Source organism: Populus alba, chromosome 11 (genome assembly GCF_005239225.2).
Source record: "Populus alba chromosome 11, ASM523922v2, whole genome shotgun sequence".
NCBI classification, from domain to species: Eukaryota; Viridiplantae; Streptophyta; class Magnoliopsida; order Malpighiales; family Salicaceae; genus Populus; species Populus alba.
In genome coordinates, this window is record NC_133294.1 from 16,286,377 (window position 1) to 16,301,086 (window position 14,710).

Genomic DNA, 14,710 nt, shown 5'->3' on the forward strand with positions numbered 1-14,710 from the left:
ATATTTTTTCATTCAATCCTAATCTTAAAGTAAGTGACACTATATGCTAAGAGAAAATATTTTTTCATTCATTTTTAATCTTAAAACGATACTATGGATTAAGAGAAAATATATTTTTAGAAAAAAAAAATAATTCAAAAGATGTCTATACATAGTTATTTATTTTTTAAAAATAATGTGGTGGATTTCAACCAAAAGTTTGAGACTTAAAGAGTCATAGTACCGAGAAGTTATTTTATGGTTTCATTTTTTTTATGAAAAAATAAATAAATTCATGAAGATAAAAAATAATAAGAATAAGAATATTTCTATATGGGTTGAGAGATATTCTTTTATTTCTCTTTTTTTTTTTTGTTATTTATCTATTTTAAAAATAAATATAAATAGTAATAAAAATTAAGTTATTTTCCTCGAGAGGCCTTGTCCAGAATTACATACCATCAATGCTTGGATAGGTTTGCCAGCTCAAGTTGAAAGACAAGGCACCAACCACTGGACCCAAGTTAACGTGCTGCTTGGATAATGTTCGAAGTTGAAGAAAATTCAATACGTTGGAATCATAATGGGATGCCATTAATACTTCACCAACCCTTCTATTCTTACATCCTTCTTTGGGATAATCCAATTGCAAGCAATTACAGGATTAAGAGGGTGTCTTGATCATTATCCCGTTATATACTATGGATCGAATCAAGTATTTTTAAATGCAAAAAATATATATATATATATATATATATATATAAAGTTGCTAACTCTTTCCTAATTGAAATTATTATTTTTTAATCATGAGGGAATTAATCTGATATAACTCCATTAACTTTAAAACAATCTAAACACTAGAACAAAAAATAAGTTTGATTCAAAAAGAAATTCAATATAATGTTTTTTTAATAAATATTGAAACGACAACATATATGATCAATTTAGATTTAACATATCAAATCCACAATCTCAGTCATGAGATCATGATAACTTCATATAAAACAAATTATGAAATTTAATTCTTAATCAATTCAATATTAAATAAAAAAAAATAAAAAAAAATCTAAAATATGATCTTAGATCAACTCGGGTTAAACAATTAAGCCCACAACCTGGATCATAAGATCATGATAACCTTATAAAAAGCAAATCAAAATAAATTATGAAATTCAATTTTCATTCTAACCAATGTTGAAAGATAAAATTAAAAAAAAATTAAAAAATAACACAAAAAATAACCCAATTCAACTTGAGTAACCTGTCAAACTTGTGACATGAGTCATAAGACCGAAATAACCTCCTAAAAAGCAAACAAAAAAATAACATGAGTTAACCTAGGTTAACTTACTAAACCCACGACTCAGGTCATAAAACTGAAATAACTCTATAAAAAAATACAAATTGAGACAAATTATGAGACATAATTCTCAAGTACTCCAATATTAAATAATAAAATTGAAAAAAATCAATTTAATAAAATGATTAAAACATAGTTTGACTCAAAGACAATCCAAATGACCAGTAAAAATACAGTTTGACTAAAAAAACTCAAGACAACATCATATTTTTTAAATAAAACGACAATATATTGGATTGACTTAGGTTTGACCTATCAAATCTATAATCCTGATCATGAGACCATAATAACCCCACAGAAAGCAAACTAAAAAAAATTATGAAGTCTAATCTTTAATCAATCTAATATTGAAAAAAAATTGAAAAAAAAATCAATTAAAAAAAATATAAAAAATGGCATAGGTCTACCCGAGTTAATCAGCCAAACCCTAGACTGCATTGGAAAGATGAGAGATTTAAGATCAATCATTGGTGAATTGGTGAGAGGCCCTTTAGCATCACCTAGAAAATGTGTTGGTCTAAGACTACATTGGAGAATGAGGGTTTCGAGATTAACCCTTAGAAAATTGATGAGAAGCTTTAAGGCATCAATTGAAAAATATATCATTCCAAGACTGCACTGGAGAATGGAGGATCCAAAATCAGCCCTAGCAAGTTAGTGAGATGCTTGTAAGACATCACCTAGAGAATGTGTCAGTCCGAGACTATAATGGAGAATGGGGGATCTAAGGCCATGTTTGTTTCCCAGAAAGTAGTTTTCGGGAAATTATTTTCCAAACTTTCCTGTGTTTGTTTGCCATTATAAAAATTGGTCAACGGAAAACACTTTCCAGTCAATGAAAAACACTTTTTAGTCAAAAAAAAAAAAATTTGACTTGGTTTTCAGGAAAATATTTTCCTTTTTAGTTGTGTTTGTTTTCCAGAAAGTGGTTTCCGGAAAATCATTTTCCAAACTTTCTTGTGTTTGTTTGCCATTAGGAAAGTTGGTCAACGGAAAACACTTTTCAGTAAAAGAAAAATTTAGCTTGGTTTTCAGGAAAGTGTTTTCTAGAAAAATTTGGGCGAAAAACACTTTCCAGAAGTTATGAAAAATTTAGAAATGTCATTATTTACTGATTATATCAAATTTGATCCTCAAACTTTTGATTACTATATATATTTTGTTTTGAATATTTATTTTTCAATTTTATCTCTTAAAATTTTATTTTTATATTAACCTTGGTTCGTATTTTTATAATTGCTATTTGCTTTTTCCTTATCATTTTTTTATTGAAATTTTTTATTTATTAAATTTGATCCTCATTCTTTTGATTGTTACTTATTTTATTTGAGATAATTTATGAAATGTTGATTATTATTATTTTAATTTCTTCATCTTTTTTTTTAATTTTTTAGATTTGATCTCTATTATTTTTATTATTATTTATTGTATTTGAGATAATTTATGAAATTATATTTTTTTTCAATTTTATTCTCATTCAACTTTTTAATTTGTAAGATTCGTTCCTCATTATTTTAATAAACTTGAGAAAAATAAAATATTAATAAGTTATTTTTCAGCTCATTTTCCATGACATAACCAAACACTGGAAAGTGTTTTCCAATTTATTTTTCATTACATTACCAAACATCGAAAAATACTTTCTCAAAATTCACTTTCCCCATAATTCACTTTCTAAAAGCAAACTACTTTCCAGCAAATAAACGGACCCTAAGATCAACCCTTATTAAATTTGAGAAAGGCTTTTAGGCAACACTTTGAGAATGTGTTTGTATAAGACTAAATTAGAGAATGAGAAATCTGAGATCAACCTCTGGTAAATTGGTGAGAGGTCCTAAGGCATCATGTAGAGAATATGTCAGTATGAGATTACATTGGAGAATAAAGGATCTGAGATCAACCCTTAGCGAATTAGTAAGATACCTTTTAAGCATCACTTGAAGAATGTGTCATTCCAAGACTACATTAGAGAATAAGGGATTTAAAATCAACCCCTAGTGAATTGGTGAAAGACCTTGAGGTATTACTTAGAGAATATGCTAGTTTGAAACTACATTGGAGAATAGGGGATTTGAAATCAACCCCTGATGAATTGGTGAAAGACTCTTAAGCATCACTTGAAAAATATATCAGTTCTAGACTACACTAGAGAATGAAGGATCCAAAATCAACCCCTGATTAATTGGTGAGAGGTCTTTAGGCATCATCTATAAATTATGTCAATCAGGGACTACATTGGAGAATAGGGGATTTGAGATCAGCCTTGGCAAATTGATGAGATACCCTTTAGGCATCACCTAGAGAATGTGTTAATTTGAAACTACAGTGGAGAATCGGATATCCAAGATCAACCCCTATCAAATTGGAGAAAGGTTTTTAGGCAACACCTAGAGAATGTGTGTTGTCTGAGACTGTATTGGAAAATAAAGGATCTGAGATCAACTCCTAATAAATTGGTGAGAGGTCCTGAGGCATTGCCTAAAGAATATGTCAATCTGGGACTGCACTAGAGAATAGAGAATCCAAAATTAACCTTTAACGAATTGGTAAGATACCATTTCGGCATCACTTGGAAAATATGTCATTCCAAGATTGCACTAGAGAATAAGGATCTAAAATCAACCCCTTGTGAATTGGTGAGAGACCATTCGGCATCACTTGAAGAATATGTCAGTCTAAGATTGCAATAGAGAATAAGGGATCTGAGATCAACACCTTGTAAATTGGTGATAAGCCTTTAGGCATCACCTGGAAAATATGTTAATCTAAGACTACATTAGAGAATGAGAGATAATGGAGGATCTAAGATCATTCTTTGACGAATTGGTGAGAGGCCTTTTAACATCACCTGGAGAATGTGTTAGTCCAATACTAAATTAGAGATATTTAAATATGAAATGTATGTCAGAAATACACTAATTTTTATTTCATGAATAACCTTGCATTCCTATTAAATATTGTACATCCTGAGGTGACTTGAGTGGTAGGTGTAAGAGAGGTTCTAATGAGGAATATGTCTTGGAGGTGATAGGTGTTTACCTTGATTGCCTTGATAAATTTGAATAGGTGATTCCATTTTGATTCAAGGGAGTAATAAATATTTAGGATATAGTAAGCGCTTATAGTTTTTCCTCGAGCTTTCATTTTTGCTAGGAGAATGATTTTACTTGAAAAATCTTTTATACTGGTTATCTTTATATAAATGAAAAGGCCCGTGTCATAGCATATTGGTCTCTTCCACCAGTATATAATTTATCATGACTTGTTTCATCTTGAGCAAGTTTCTATCTGGTAAGGCATAAAATTTTCTCTAAAAATTTTATTCATCATTTGAAAAACACACAACTTAATAATAACGTCATCTACTATGTTAAAGGTAATTAATTTTCTATTTCTGTAATGCCGAACAATATTTCCTTGCATTATTTAGGTTCTGTGTCCTTTTAACGAAGGAATTATGCAGAAACTTATAAAGCAGCTCAAAGAAAAACTGCATGATATTTAAATCTCCAAGTGAAATGAAGCCATCAAAGGCTCGTTTGTGTTTAAGAAGAAGAAAGTAATCGGCATGTTAGAACTGCTTAAGAAAGCAACTTAATGGCTGAAAATGGACCCAATGAAAGTGTCTTCTTCTGGTGTTAACAGACTTGTGTGATTAGTGTGTCAGATGTCATTGGTTTAGCTAGCCCAAACCAGAAGACATGAATATTCTTGATCATGGTCAAAGAAAAGCATTAACCTACAGGCCAAGTTACCTGATATACTAAAAAATGCCAAGCAATTAATCCAGTTCTTAGGCTTGAACATATGCTTTGCACTGGTAGCCAAGAAACCAAAAGAAATGAGAATATGAAAAAGCCAAAAAAGAAAGAAGCAAAGCTTCACTTCCACAGCTTGTAAAGCTCGTGCAAATTGGCCTACAAAAACCCCTGACCATAACACCATCCTTGTCACATCTAAAACTGGGATTTCAGATTCTGGGTGAAAGACACATCACTTGCTCTAAATCTCTTTCATCATTTTTCAATGGCTTACACCACTTGCAAAGGCAATTTCTTCCATACTCTGGGGCTCTTGTGTTTCCTGCTCTTGATACAGAAGAACAATGCATATCCATTCCCGGTTGGAGGTCCGAAAGGTTGGACCGTGCCTGATAATACCAGCTCAACGAGCTACTTCAACGACTGGGCTGAACGTCACCGATTTCAGAGAGGAGACTCCATCTGTAAGTTGATTCTTCTTTTGTCCCAATCATTCATCCTGGATGATGACTGAATTGATTTCTTATCGGTTATTGCAGTGTTTGTTTATGATCCTAGCCAAGACTCGGTTGTTCAAGTAACCGAGGAGGGTTACAAGAATTGCACTGCAGAGAACCCTCTGGCAACATTCAAAGACGGCCACACTGTCTTCAAATTCAACCAGTCTGGAGCTCACTACTTCATCAGTGGAAACAGAGATCACTGTCAAAAGAATGAGAAGTTGGTGGTCGTTGTTTTAGCAGACAGATCAACAAACGCCACAGCTTCTCCTCCATCTCCAGGTTCCTCTGACATGGTCCCAGCTCCTACACCTAGCAGCGAGGAGTCTCCCCCTGCAGGAACAGTGGACATCAACCCAACTCCACCTCCTACCGGCACGCCCCCAAACTCAGCTTCTTCCATGTTCGTGAGTTTCTTTGGTTCCATGGGAGCGTTCTTTGCTTCATCACTTATTTTAGCAATCTAGGTGGAGAATTACTCGAATGATTGTTTGATTTCCTTTTTTTCTTTTTGGCTGCTTTCCATTTTTTTTTTCCCTGGCTTTCTCAATGATTTTCCTGCCTTCGAGCTCAGTGATTTCAACTGGGAGTTTCGAAGGTGTATTGGTATTCGGATATTCGTTTGTCCTGGATGGTAAATAAGCTGGCAATTTATGGTGTGCTTATTGCTTCATGTATAAGGTTATTGTATAGAAGGAAATGAATAAATAAAATAAAATAAAATAAATTTGTTACTTCTGTTTACTTCTTTTCTCCCATCATACATCGGTGGTGAATCGAGCACTTCCAAGTCTAGAGCAACAGCAAATAGCAAACGCAATATCACAGTTCTCACACTGGAAAAAGAGTCCTTCCCTCTACAACAAAGTCACACGATTCCCCTTCTTTTCCTCGATACAGCAAGGAGGAGAAAAGGGGGGAGGAGGGCATTGAAACGCTGTAGTTTCAAGGGGGCAAGAAAAAGGAATGCACAGGCAGTCAAACATTCTAGGTTGGAGTTGCATAGGGCCATGGAAAATTTCTTGTGTTAGCGATTTGAGTAGCTAATAAAAATTTCATTACCAGGTAAGAATTGTAATTGCTAAATGGAAGTTTGTCCAGGACGGAATTTTTACGTCATATTTCATCTTCCAATCAAAAATTCTTGCCAAGTTCTACTTTTTTCATCATTCTAACTGTGTTGTGCAAAATTGAATCCAATATCCCAGCCACCTGAAACCCAAAGTGAAAAGCTGTCAGCAACTGCATCTGCTTCAGTCTGCAGATAAAAGACCAAAAATAGCACAATTTAAATATACGAACCGTGAAGACACCTCCAATTATGGCACAGACATTGGTGATAAAATGCGAAAAAGACTTGGGATTTTCAGTGATCAGAACCTGATATCAGAAGTAGAAATAAAATGTAACGGGAACAGATGGAAGATCAAAATCAGACAAACAGTACGAATAATCCTCCAGCCCAATAATAATAAAACAAGAGGAAGAATCGTTTTTGTAAAAAAAGTTATTACTGAACCTGCATAGGAGAGAGCTCAAAATGGAATTTAGCAGTCGGCATGTAAACAGTCTGTGACAAACTGCTATGGGCTGTATATTCATACTCCTCGATTAATTTACGTTCACTTGAAGATCTTCTTGTAACCACCTCAGTTTTAACTACCTGGAGATAATGCTCTATCTGCAATTACCAATTTATCATATTATTGGTAACTGAATGTTACAATATTCTTAAATTGCAAAGATTATACGTTGTCTAGAATCATATCCATTCACATCTTGTTCCCATGCATGTAAAATTGTCGGTGTTGTTGGGGAATCAACTTACATCACATTGAAAAATGCTGATGGGTTGACCAAAGATGCAGTAAGCAGTACAGAATTCCACAAAACAATGAATTTAGAGGACCACTTGCAAGTGACAACTTACAGTGACATTAGCCCCTACATCACGGTGATTGATAAATGATCGTCCATTCAACTTGTCATGACTTCGACCAATGTAAGGTAACAAGCGCTTCACATCACTCATTACCCTGGGCAAAACCTTCATACCAAATGAGAAATGGGATATGACATGTGACAGGTTCATTTGTTTAGAATCGAAGGAATGGGCTCCTGAAAGAGCTGAGATCATGAGGTTTCCTGGAACCTGCAGAGTACAGGACAGCTCAAATTTAAAACCCAAGAACTAACCAAAAGTAATGCAGAATCCTATTAGGAACAATTTACAGATCCACAAAACAACCACAATATCTTGAGAATACAACGATGGCTGAATGATTATATTGATCTGTCTTTTTTATACTACTTTTGATCTTTCCCATCATGAATTACAATGCAACATAACTACAGCAACCATAGAGTTTATCCCATTGATTTCCATGTGGCATGGGAGGTTTACCTTCTTTACACGCACATATCCTTCAATTCTGCATCCTCCTGCTGAAGGCGCTGGTCTTTTAACATGCTGTGTTGCATTTTCAGGTTTATGCTCCAAAGCTTGCCTTTGAGATTCCATTGCAATAGGTGCAACCAAAGCTTCCATTGTCTGAAAGGAACAATAAAAAGCAGGCAAAGACCGCATCAATTATCATGAATAAGCCCAAGTTTTCATCCATGAGTAATGTAGCCATGGCACAAGTTAAATAGGAAAGAGAAGTGTTCATACCTTAACTAAGCTTTCTGTATCTCGATCTCCATAATAAGATTCATGGTCATGGCGTCCATGGTCTTCCCTGAGACAGTTGAAGATGCCAGATGACTAAGTTGGCCAACAAAGCAGTAATAAAAAGCCAAATACACAAGAAACTATGTGATCGCAAAAGACATTAAAGAAAGAAAAAGTATAGGACACAAAAGTGTTGTATTCAGTTAAAACTGAAGTTGACATCTGTTGTTGTGAGCAGTCTTTTTCTTAGGTGTTTAAATATGGTATAAACATTGAAATTGTTAGGGAGATCTGAAACTACAGAAAAAGAGCACATTCCTTCAACCCTCCATTTTTGTACTAATTGTCCATCTCTTTGTTTATTCATGATAATCTTTATGTATTTAGATGGCATGTGCTTCAATTTTTAGTTTCTACATGGTGTTCCATTTTGAAAAAGCAGAATCTTGATCGTGAAATTTCAACCTGACTGAATTCAAAGAGGAAGTTTACATTTTACAAGGAATTGGTGTTGCCTAACAATTTGAAATTGAGGGAAGGCTTCGAAACAGGAAACCAGAAACTTAATCAAGGCCTTTAAACTGACATGTACCAATGTTGTGCCCAAAAACCCAAAAAAAAATAAAAAAGTTAATTCAAATGTAAGACACGTCACGTCAAGGCACAGTCTACCTAGTATATTATTTCCAACTTACATTCACTTTGATACTGAAGACCAAACAAATTAAACAATCTCTTAATGAATATAAGTCAAGCTCATACCTACAACTGTATTAAAGCATCTCAAGATATGTATATGGTCACTAATGACATAGGTCATCGTCATTTCTTGTCTTGTGTACGTTTTGGTTTTCAATTCTTATTTCTTTCCTTGGTTTTATCAATGTTAATGGGTTTTAATTTGGATCTTAATTTTAGGAGCTTCTTGCATATACTAGGAAGAAGCCCTGCCTTCCTTCTTTCAGCATTTTTTATCCATTTTTTTAATGAAAAAAGAAAGTATCCTGATTAAACAGAAGATAACAGAATAAGGGAGTTTACAAAAATAGATTCACCTCAAATGGTAAATTTAAAGAGCAAATATGCATTGCAATTGACTTAAGTAAAAGCACGCCAAGAAAGTATACAACATAAAGGAAAGAGAATCTCATAGCCAACTGTCAACAGCATATGAATGGTATAGATGAAAATATATTACCGAAGATTACTTCCTTTACGGAAAATACGAATGGATGGATACCCTTGTATGTGATTCCTGAAAAATTCATGAAAAAAATACTTACAATTAAGAAACAATGAATGCTAGGGGAACTAACCAGCAAGGATAAATGCAAAGGGGGAAATAATTAATAAACTACAATGAAGCTTAAAGAAAGTAATCAATAATGAATTGGAAGAAGTATTTGAACACATTATCAGCAATTGTGTTACTCACATGCACCAGACCAGAGGTGCTTGATGAATTTCAAAATCTATTAGCTACACTATCAGAATAGTGATGCAATCCGACCACGTTGGACTACCACCAGAAATCTACTAACAAGTGATGAAACATTAATCTAGAAAATACCTCCTGCACAGATCACCTTCTTCAGTGCAGTCGACCTTAGCCAAGAGAATCCGCCCATCCATTTCTGGATCATACCTGATAAAATGTATGGACATGTGGGAGTTGAATATCATGATGTCAAATTAAATGAAATTAAATTTACTTCAAATGAAGGTTCCATTTGCATGTTTGGGGAAAAAATAGCATAAGAAGCTGGAAAGAAAAATACCTCTCTCTTATTATTTTAGCTGCCTTTTCCCATGAAGGTTTCTGAAACAAGAGAAACAGTCAGGCAAGAAGGGAGTGAAACAGCGAGTTCATCCATTATTGTATTTGGAAAGGGTGGATTTAAAATGAATTTATCCAGTGTAATCAGTAGTTACTCAACAACAAAACACAACAAAACAAAAGACCAGAAAATCAAAACCTTTAAATGACTTAATCAAGACATTTGCAGTCACAAAACTGTGCAGAGTATTATGAGCTTATTATTATCATGATTCTGTCAGTTCTGTTTCTCAGTAATATCAAAGAGAAGTGTCCTGATACAAAAATCACATGACATTGTTCATTGGCCAGTTTCCAATAGACCTAAACATAAATATGCAGCGCATTGCTTGTAAAAATTAGGCCCAGCAGCTATACCTTTTCAAACATCATAAAATATGAGCAATCTATTAATCTGAAGAGCCAAATAGTCTTTTATCCCAACATTCAAGCTAACTTTTAAGCAATAAATGGACATGGTAAAATTACCAGGCGATTACTCCAGTAGCACCAAGGAGCAAAAAAATTAACAACTAAAATGGGATACCTGAGAAAAAAAGTAGTACAAGTAAGTCAAACAAAGGTATCTCAGCAACCAATACAAGATAATCTTCCAAATTCAAAACCCCGCAAATCTCTACACATAGGAATTCAGCAACTTACTGATGTGAGTATTGATCAAAATTATGAGCTTTGAGTGATACGGATCCTTCACCGCCTTCTTCGTCAACTTCATCTCCATGCTTGATTTGATGCAAAACTGGTCCAGAGTGAAATTCAGATCCAGTCGGCTTCAAATCATGATCTATTGAGAATTTGCGGATTGTTTTCGTTATATTCAACCTGTTCTGGAAAAGAGAATGTAAAAGATTTAGGCCAGTTCAGATCAATGTGTTGAGAAAATAAATCAGTAGGAAGGATCATAAACCACAAGAATGCATATCAAGCTGGATAATTTCAACGAGAGGGCACGCCAGATTATACAACACACCTAGGAGTATCAGCAACACATGCAATGAAGATCAAACTTCATAAGAAATATGGAAAAAAAATATTGAGAAAATCGCACCCTGCATAGAAGAAAAGGAGCAAAGGCAATATAACAAAAGCATTCTAATTCATCTTGGAGCACCAGAGCAATTACAATTATTATCTCTAGAAATTCCCATGATTCCACTAACATGTAAAGATAGCTTTGTGGACATCCTAGTCCATTTAGTTTACATTTTTATTGAGTTCCTCCTAAACCAAAAGGCACCAACTTTTGCTTTATTCTGTTTTTCTTTTTCCAGCTTATCGCTATCTAAAATCTAAGAGAACCATAATCTGTCAGGTTTCAGGCAGCTATCGCCTATCTACACCCAAGTAATGGAAAATAGTTTACAAAGAAGCCTCAAAAATTTATCCAATCATTTCATAAAACTAAATAGATAAAACACAGAAATAGAAAGAAAAAACTTACAGTTCCTAACACATCACTCACGTCAACCGATGCAAATTCACATGAGAGTGAAGGAAAGCTACAATTAAAAAGAAAATCTGTCAGTCAAGTTCAACTAGATTAATACAAGCTTAACAAATGTTTATGTAAAATCAAGAAAAAACATCGGGAAAGCATTACAGCATCATTAGAGGCAACGTAGAAAAAATAAGCCACAAACCTAGAAACTTTGAAGAGGGGGGAAACTAGATTTGACAATTGAAACTAGATTTAAACCTTTTGGTCATCATGTTCAAAGTTAAACACATGAGGAGCAATACAAAACCGGACCTCTTTGATGAAACAAAAACAAAAGAAGCTGAAAAGAAAAAAATTGCTAATTGAACAGCAAATGCAGCCTAACATCATAAATCCTGAGAAAACAAGAAACCTAAGCCTAGGCATCTCCTTGTTAATACTTTTACTCCTGACACTGTAATCACTAATAAAACAAAAAAAAAAACATTATCAACATAGGTCAAGGGAATTGATACTAGAGATCTCAAGTTCAACTGGCATGACTATTCCCCTGCCCAAAAAGGTCCAGAGTTCGAACCTTTCCTTTCCAAAAAAATGAAATTGAAACTATTCCCTGCATAACCACAACAACAAACCTCATCCTGCTGACTATCCTCTGCACCTGAATTGACACAAATTCCGCAATGCAACCACTTGTATGCATATAAACAAAAGAGAAAATAATACTCTTCTTGATAAAGCAAGATTTTATATTCTTTTTTTTCCTACCTGATATTGAAATCGATACGTAAGAACTCCCCGTCAGAACTATTGTCAACAATTACAGTTGTAGAGGTGTTGACAGTTAAATAATTATTAAGTTCCTGCACATCAAAATCATCATTTAAACGCAGCAATCTGCGTATTTACTCCTTGAAAAGTAGAGGAGAAGCTACCTACCATTCCAAACAAAAACATCATAACTAGAGCAGCTACTATCGATAGTCCTGCACCTGATAACGATGCCTCAGTCAAATCTCTAGGAATTTTCCTGAAAAAATCAACACATACATATGCTAAAAAAATTAACAAGTCTCCTTAGGTAATTAATGAAGACTAAAATGGATATAACAGGTGTCTAACGCTTCGAGAATCATGTTATAATGCGAAGTCTTTAAGAGTATCTGAAGAAATATCGATCGATCGAACCTGTAAAAATCGACGGATTTGAGCTTGTTCGTCGAAACCATGGCCGCTGATTTCAATCACTGGCAGACAAATAGAGAAGACCAGGGGGGCAATTAGCACTCAAATCACGCTTAACAGATAGATCTGTTTTTTTCTTGTATTTATTGGCAACCGAATTGCGAATGGACTCGCATTTGCTTATATATGGAAAGAAACACTGTCAGGACTCCTGTTTCCCATAAAAATTTCCCCAGTACCTTGCCTCTGACTTTTTTTTTTTTTCAAAGTGGGGGTGGCTGGGTGCGGTTACAGTGGGAGCGTGATTAGACATATTAAAATGATATTTTTTTTAATTTTTTAAAATTGATATTTAATATTAATAAATCAAAATAATAAAATAATTAATTTTATTTTTTTTTAATTTTTTCACAAATAATATTTCAAAATACAATGCCAAACATGCTGTAATAAAACACTGTGCACCTAAACCCTACTTCAGGTGAGGATTGAGGAGGATATCGTTCTATTATGATATATAATATTATAATTAACTTGTGGGGAATATATTTAAATAATGAAATTTTTATCATTTTATTTTTGGTTTTAAATTTAAAACCTTATGGGGAAAATAATCTTTTTATCACCTTCCTTTTCTTCTCACTTCCAAACTATGTGAAATAAAAGTTAGTGAGGTCTAGGATGCGAAATGTTTTAGCATGATTTGCTTTTGAAACTCGAAGGACCATGTATATGATGGGTAGGGGAGGGTGGAATGGTGACGTGTAGACTAAAATTGAAAGAAACTGTCCTCCTTTTTCTTTATTTATTTTGGTCATGTGGTCACGTACATTTGACGCTGATGTTGATCACGGAGGCTACAAAGCAGCCATTCTGCACCCGGATTGGGAATGTAAGAGCAGACCCAGGAATTGAGACCTTGACTGGTCTATCGTGAAAATTTGAGTTTGATTAAGATATATATGAAATTATTATTGTGGTTGTATTTTAAGGTATTTTTTTTATTTTAAAAAAATATTTTTTAATATTTGTATATAAAATGATTTAAAATATTAAAAAATATTAATTTAAAATAAAATAAAATAATTTTTTTTTCAAAAACACTTTTAAAACGCAAAAATAAACAAGGGTTAAAGGGTGTTTAGTGTTGTGTTGTGCCATGTTTTTTTAAAAAATTTTAAAATTAATTTTTTAAAAAAATAATTATTTTTTATAAAAATAATTTTAAAAAAAATAAATTTTTTTTTTTATTTTTAAATAAAAAATACTTTAAAAAACAACAATTATCATTGTTTCAAACACTTCTATAAATGTTGTTTAGGCACCATTTGTTATTGTGGTCCAACTATGTTTTTGAATTTTTTTTATTCAAATTAAGTTTTTTATTTTTATTTTTGAATTGTTGTGATGTGCCGATGTTAAAAAATAAATTTTTTTTAAAAAAAATATTATTTTGATATATTTCAAAGCGAAAAATATTTTAAAAAGTAACTTAAACCACACTCCCAAATAGTTATATAGTATTGTGATGAAAAAAAAAACAAGTTGGATTAAAAATAGATATTTGATAACATTCTTAAAATTATAATTTAAAAAATTGAGATTTAATGTCTTTTTCAAAACCATAATTTTAGATATAAACCATGGTTTTGAAAACATAATCTCAAAAAAAGATTTTCACATTTACTTTATTTTCTAGTTTAATTAAATAAGAGGGACCTGAGTTTTCAAGTTGGATGGATAATGAGAGATGCAAAATTCAGAATACGATGCACATGAAATCTTTCTAGTTGGGCAATTTGATGATCTGTGTTTTAGGCATATGCTTATTTTGGTAATCAAGATAGTTTAGGCAGGATTCCTGAAACCCATTAACATATTACCATTTTGATTGCACAACAATCATTTGACTACCATGAATGTATATATATATATATATATATACATTGCATCATATCTAAAATTCAAATTAGGAGGGA

The 14,710-nt window shown here is 33.0% G+C and overlaps 2 protein-coding genes across 2 annotated transcripts; one reads left to right on the top strand and one right to left on the bottom strand.

Moving 5' to 3' along the window:
* Positions 1–5,197: 5,197 nt before the first annotated feature.
* Positions 5,198–6,344, top strand: LOC118047440 (early nodulin-like protein 9). The gene is made up of 2 exons (XM_035056737.2): positions 5,198–5,564; positions 5,640–6,344. The coding sequence occupies exons 1-2, from the start codon at positions 5,366–5,368 to the stop codon at positions 6,065–6,067; spliced, it is 627 nt and encodes a 208-aa protein (XP_034912628.1). The 5' UTR covers positions 5,198–5,365; the 3' UTR covers positions 6,068–6,344.
* A 223-nt stretch (positions 6,345–6,567) lies between these two features.
* On the bottom strand, positions 6,568–13,014 carry LOC118047439 (protein disulfide-isomerase 5-4). Its single transcript, XM_035056736.2, has 15 exons — positions 12,735–13,014; positions 12,486–12,576; positions 12,315–12,409; positions 11,550–11,607; positions 10,751–10,935; positions 10,577–10,634; positions 10,050–10,090; positions 9,842–9,916; positions 9,470–9,526; positions 8,272–8,338; positions 8,005–8,151; positions 7,531–7,752; positions 7,120–7,281; positions 6,903–6,980; positions 6,568–6,812 (listed from the first exon to the last, which is right to left on the bottom strand). Exons 1-15 carry the CDS (start codon positions 12,773–12,775, stop codon positions 6,735–6,737), a joined length of 1,455 nt encoding a protein of 484 aa, XP_034912627.1. The 5' UTR covers positions 12,776–13,014; the 3' UTR covers positions 6,568–6,734.
* Positions 13,015–14,710: the final 1,696 nt, after the last annotated feature.

Coding starts and splice junctions, on each gene's coding strand:
- LOC118047439 (XM_035056736.2), bottom strand. CDS start 12,775: ATGGTTTCGACGAACAAGCTCAAATCCGTCGATTTTTACAG. Junction 11,608..12,314: donor CGTATCGATTTCAATATCAG/GTAGGAAAAAAA, acceptor TTTTAATTGTAG/CTTTCCTTCACTCTCATGTG. Junction 9,917..10,049: donor GCTAAAATAATAAGAGAGAG/GTATTTTTCTTT, acceptor ACATTTTATCAG/GTATGATCCAGAAATGGATG.
- LOC118047440 (XM_035056737.2), top strand. CDS start 5,366: ATGGCTTACACCACTTGCAAAGGCAATTTCTTCCATACTCTGGGGCTC. Junction 5,565..5,639: donor TCAGAGAGGAGACTCCATCT/GTAAGTTGATTC, acceptor CGGTTATTGCAG/TGTTTGTTTATGATCCTAGC.